Source organism: Dipteris shenzhenensis, chromosome 8 (genome assembly GCF_047967505.1).
Source record: "Dipteris shenzhenensis isolate YYH24624 ecotype China chromosome 8, Dip_SZ_1.0, whole genome shotgun sequence".
Taxonomy (NCBI): Eukaryota; Viridiplantae; Streptophyta; class Polypodiopsida; order Gleicheniales; family Dipteridaceae; genus Dipteris; species Dipteris shenzhenensis.
This window is the reverse complement of record NC_141603.1, coordinates 11,881,824-11,887,823: the sequence shown is the minus strand read 5'-3', so window position 1 is coordinate 11,887,823 and position 6,000 is coordinate 11,881,824. Positions and strand designations below refer to the sequence as shown.

Sequence of the window (6,000 nt, the reverse complement as noted above, 5' to 3'; positions counted from 1 at the left end):
TATTTGGGATTCTTCAGTTCTTGTAAGGACCTCTTTAATGCTAATAGAACTGTGAAATTATCGACATGTTGGTCACCAAGACATTTTAGAATGCGTTCGTCATTCATCTCTCCTACCAAAAGCAAGTGACAACTACAAAATTCTAATGACTATGTCGCCTGTAGTCTCTTTCTTCTTTGCTTCAATGTCCATTGAAAGGTCATTGGTTTGTGCTGCTAGTTTTCTTTTCCTTCACTCCCATCTCATATCAGCTTCATATTTTCATATGATCTATGATTCTAGTGAGATATCTTCGACAACTTGGCTCTGATTGCAATGAATAGTGTACGTTAGAACGTTGCCAACTTCCATAAACCGTGTGAGTTACAAATGCACAGGCAAGAATAGATGTAGAAGACTGGGAGAGAGGGGAAGATACCATAAAATCTTCCATTGTAAGCTATGCATACCTCGTCAATGGGGCCATGGCTGCAGGGAAGATTGACGGGTGGCTCCATATTGTGCTTAGGCAGAGAAGAGGATGTGGAGATAAGAAGCATAGAAGACTAATGTCGAGGTTCAGAGAGACAACAAGAGAGATAAGATGTAAGATTGTAGTAGATTGAAATTGTGAGACAAACAGAAACACCGTGAGAGAACAGAGAAAAGATTGGGTGGGTCCCGTCGACACAGTTTGCAGTTAAAGTAGATGTCCACGTTCTGGTTGCACGTAACAGATATCCTTTGCTTTTGTGCTTTTTGTTCTTTCATAACGCATGTCCGAGACACAACTATTTTGGACACCTTACCTTGCTCCAACCTATTGTTGGCGCACCCCAAGCAAAGTAGGAAACTTGGCAAAGCAACATTAGGATTGCAAGAGAGGCATCTTCCTATTGAGCCAAGCACTCACTTACACCGAGTTGGGCACAGGGTTATTAGTCAAACCAAGGGGTGAGAAAAGACCATCAACATTTGGTGATCCTGTTGGGGAATGACATGCTGAAAGATTGAGTGGGGAATTGAGTGTAATTGTCTATAAAAAAGGTCGAGTGGGGAATTGAGTGTAATTGTCTATAAAACTGAGTGCACAAACTCTCAAAATAATACTATATTGGTAGAGACCACAGAGTTGGATGCTCATGAGGATATCCAATCTAAAGAGAGAGAAAGAAAATGGAAAATTAATGCCTTTATTCTAGATTAAGCGTTGTGTTATCTTTTTATTTTAAAAATATCGTTGAATTTTTTTTTTCTCCCTCCATGTGGAAGTTTATTTTCATTACTCATGCACCCCCTCATGCATTCGTTATTATTGAGTATTAGTTAACCACATTGGAATGCAAATAGTTAAAGTTATCGACTTCACAGGTGCCACGGACGTACACACGCGCATTAAACTGAAATCTCACAGAACGACGAAAACGTAACTTATCATTGCGATCAGTTATCTGCAACTGCTCGGGAGTCGGAGTTACAATCTAAACCCGATCTCTTGTTCAATTCTCATGTAAGGGCTTCAAAACTACAGCAAGAATAGACGTCTCGTGCTTCCGCACATTAATTAAAACATGACATTGACGGCAATCTTGGTGCTCTGAGTACTTATACACAGCAGAGCAATTTCATTATTGAGAATGAGAAATCAGTGTGTAAGTACAATGATCCAAAATACGTCGCGCGACAATGAGCAGATTGTATTGAAATTAATTTCTCGCAATACTTGCCATTCTGCACAATCCTCAACTTCCAATCTCGACAAGCCTATCACGTAATGTTTCACATGAGAGGCCCTCAGCATCAGCTTCAAACTGGAACACCAGAAAAAGTCGTTAGTACACGTCTAAGTTACGGAATCTAGTAATGCAGTAGTTCTTGACGTATCCCAGCGATCAAAGTCACCTTTGCGTGAATTGAAATCAGGACATATTGATCAGAGATTGCGCTCGAAGTCAATTCCAGGATTTCCAAGCTGTTCTCTTGAAAGGTCGACATGATTCTTGATAGAAACATGGCTCTCTTTTTTATCACCAATAACGCGGTAACGCTTCGTTTGTGGGAGCAGATATGTATTCCACAGGATCCCAGTTTCCGGATTGAGGGAGAATCAAGCTCTAACGGGAAGTTCTCAGCTCTGAGCGCAGAATTGCATCCTTTAGTGTCCACTTTAGTTATACCGTCGAGCATGTCCCCAACATCATTTTGCAGTGTCTCCTTAGCGAGTTGTTCGGTTGAAACCGTTTCATCCCATGGGTCCTGCAGTTGCAACAACCAAAACGTGCTTAGAGGCCGCGTCAATGCTGCACTCTGTACGAGTCCTCGATTTCAACATCCGTTTCTATTTGCATGAATGGAGGAACAACGGTTACCTTTGCTACGATATCGCATTCCGTATCCTCGATATGAAGCTTGTCGCCGAGTCGGCTTGTTAGCAATCTGCCTTTCTGGATAGCCATTTCACAAAATCAAGGACACGCATAGGAAGATAAGAGGAGCTTATGAAGGGGTGAGTGGACGTCATGACACGCAAAGAGTCCCAATTTTTCAGGTGATGAAGGGGGGATCAACGGTGAAGGGAAGACTTTTGGGTGCGTGTCTCTCGATGCTGGCATTGCTGGCATCAATGGTAGGTGATTTAAAGCGACGCGCAGATTGCAGCAATGGCAAGATTGTGAGAAAAACCCGCGTGGACATTGGAGCTGGAGAATAGCGATGCTGTAGCGTGTATGAGAAGCGGCAACGACTCTGAGAAAAACCCGCGTGGACATTGGAGCTGGAGAATAGCGATGCTTTTATTGGGTGGTATGGTAGGCTGTAGCGTGTATGAGAGGGCATTCCACGCTAGCGGCAACGACTCAGCAAGGTGGGAAACCAAGAGCAGCACTATATCAAGTCAAACTCAATCAGAGTCTCCTCAGAATCATCCAAGATTAACGTCAATCATACTATTATTAGCCTTAGGGGCTTGGAAGAAATAGGATAAGAATGGGAAAAGGTGGTCGAAGCTGGTCCCATGCATATTTCTATCCTATTCCCATCCCACCATGTACTAACAAAAAACGAACTACGGATGGGTTTCATGGCATCATTTCATGTGTTTAGGAGGTGGGGACCACGTGGAGACAAGGACACATGTCATCCTTCCATGTTTTTTAATCCCTAAAAAAGGGGAACCCATTCTGGCTGCCAAGGTGTAGAGGCCATGGTCGAGCATGGGAGAAAAAGTGGCTACTCCCATTCTAAATCCATCCTAGACCACTTGGTGTAGGATGGGAGTAATGATGTCAAAAAGATTCCCATCCTAAACCCATGCTAACCCCATCCATGTGCTAAGGCCCTTAGAGGGCATTCCCAGGTAGGGGATTGTATGCTCTCAGGGCAGTTACACACCATCGCCTACCCAATTTTGAAAAGGGGCTTTCGCCAACATGGCCGCCATTGATTTGGCAAAGAGGCAAAGAATAGCTATTTTCAAAGCTTTGGAAAAGCTCCCGTTAAAATTGGGGATTTGAGTGAAGTTAGGCATGAAAATAGGGAGGGAAAGAATCTCAAGCAGATTGGAGTCTATTGGGGTCAATTGCAACAAAGCCTAAAACTTGGGAAATGTACCAAAGCTACCACGCCAAAGATGCAAAGACGTTCCCACGAAACATTCATTCATTTTGTTCATTGCATCGCAAGAATGTGCTCTTAGGTTGTGATTTAGGGCGGTTACCCAGCAGGCCCCACCCGCCCAAGCCACAATAATTGCCTTTTGGTGGGTAGGACTTCGCCATAGCCCAATGGCAAGGCTCTTCTTATCCACGTGTCAAGAAGCTCCAGGTTTAAGCCCCACTAGTCATGTTGACATTAGATGTTCATCGAGAAGGAATTGCCCACCCATATGCTTGGGCAGTAGGTCTTGCCCGCCCATACTTGTCCCAGTAACGTGATGGGGGGATCAATTATTGCTTGGCATGTTGCACCTCACTCATGTACTTTTGTCTTAGAAGGTGGGAAAGCGCCTGATGTGTAACTGCCCCTATGACCCGAGGATCACATATATGGTTGAGAAGTATGGTGTACCCCTCCCCTTGCAACTCATGCACAGGGATCACTTGTACATGTGAGTTACTTGTCACCGGAGCCTAGATTTTGTCCATCATCTAAAATTTCCAATCAAGTCTCAGCCGCCTCATAAGACTATGATTCAATGAGGGTAGAGGATTGCCATACAAAATGTTGTACCTACAAGATGCATGAAGGTTGGAATTTAGCTATACAATAGCTTAGTACACACACTCGACTTTGATATTGGCACTCTATGGTGCACCGTTTTCAAGTCAATGACACCTTGAAAGAGGAAAGGTAAGGTTGCATCGTTGATCATGATACAATCTGTAGAAATGGATGTTATTAGGCTCAATCCATGTTAAGGCATAATATGCTTTTACCGTATGGAGGCCCTAAGAGAAGCCTTTAAATCATATACAAATTGCAAGGCATGTTGGCTTACCTATTAAGTGTTGAAACATGGCTCTTTCCACAAAATCTGAGGCAGCAACCCCCTAGCATTCAAAATGCAACTAGTCCACTTGACATGCTAGAAACCAATCGCTCATAGTTTAAGTGATCCCCTCTTCTCCCCATGCATCAAATGATTAATAAGAAGTGCAATCATAGATTAGAACTCCTAACTCATCCACTTAGCTTACTTGCATCATACACATAGAATTTTCACATTTTCCCAATACACTGAGCATACCATAATAGGTCGTTTGTGCTAGGTCCCTATAATAAAAATTGCATAGCTTATATTCATTGACTTTATGCATATGTAGCCCTTACTAGAAAGGTACTCGACACATATTCATTCTCCTTCTCAAAATATATTATTAAAAAAACATTGAATTGTTGTTTATAGATTATGCAACTCTTCTTTTTGTGGTTTTGATTTCCTTCAAAAGATTCCCTCCCCTACCTTGATGTATTTGTTTGAAATGTAAAAGTGTAGCACAATTTTCTTAGGTATGCATAATATAAACTTGTATAATAATCTTTTAATAGTGTTTATACATAGCTGTAAGGCCCAAGAGGAGATATAAATCTTTATATCAATTGCATCATCATGGCCATTGAATTCTTTCATTTTATATGTCTTTGTGGTTATAATAAGAATAACCCTTTGTTATGATATTAGCTCTAGGTTATCTTATGTGCCACTTAACCAATTATTGTTTTCATTTCCATAATCAAGAAAGTAAGATGACAAGTCTAATGAATATTAATATATTTGAAGTTTTAAATTGTATTGTTAATGCCTTTTCATTCATAGATTCTTCCTTAGATCTAATCACAATTGTATCCAAGTATTAGCATGATGTCACAATCTCAACTTGATCTTCCATAAGTGGCGTCACTTTTAACATGAAGCTTTTGGTATAAAATCTCATTGATATCTTATGATAGGGACATGAACCTATTAAAAGTATCAATGATGAGATAAGACCTATACTACATTGATAAGACTTGTAAGAATCAAACTGATCATGTACAACTTTTCTTACCATCCTCTTCGTTTTTCTACACAAAAGCATGTACACTAAAGAAGGATAGAAACTCATCTTGGGACGTTCATTCCATAAATATATGTAGCGCACCATAGTGAATCTTTTTAATGACCAAAAGCAAGCTAAACTACATGAATGACTTTTTTGCGCGTAAGTAGAAAATTCATGCAATATAAAATAAAAGTCTTTCCTTCAAGTTTTAGAAACAAGTAATCAAATTTGATGCCTTGTAACTAGATCAAAACTTCAACAAAGAAATATTCTTTTGCATCTTTGGTATAGAGTGAAAATGTTTATTTTGAATGGTCTAGCCTCAACAATAAGAGTCTAGGCTTCCAAAAGTTTTGATCATGAAAATATGCATTTTAATCAAATAAAATGAGAGTTTGAAACTTAAAAGTTCAAACAATACATGCTAGTACAAAATTTTATAAAAAAGGGTGCATAAATTTTCTCAATCATGAAAATATGT

The 6,000-nt window shown here is 40.3% G+C and overlaps 1 protein-coding gene across 1 annotated transcript; it reads right to left on the bottom strand.

The window, feature by feature from the left end:
- Nucleotides 1–1,499: 1,499 nt before the first annotated feature.
- On the bottom strand, nucleotides 1,500–2,518 carry LOC147899110 (uncharacterized). The gene is made up of 3 exons (XM_087378696.1): nucleotides 2,349–2,518; nucleotides 1,882–2,235; nucleotides 1,500–1,790 (listed from the first exon to the last, which is right to left on the bottom strand). The coding sequence occupies exons 1-3, from the start codon at nucleotides 2,433–2,435 to the stop codon at nucleotides 1,722–1,724; spliced, it is 510 nt and encodes a 169-aa protein (XP_087234822.1). The 5' UTR covers nucleotides 2,436–2,518; the 3' UTR covers nucleotides 1,500–1,721.
- Nucleotides 2,519–6,000: the final 3,482 nt, after the last annotated feature.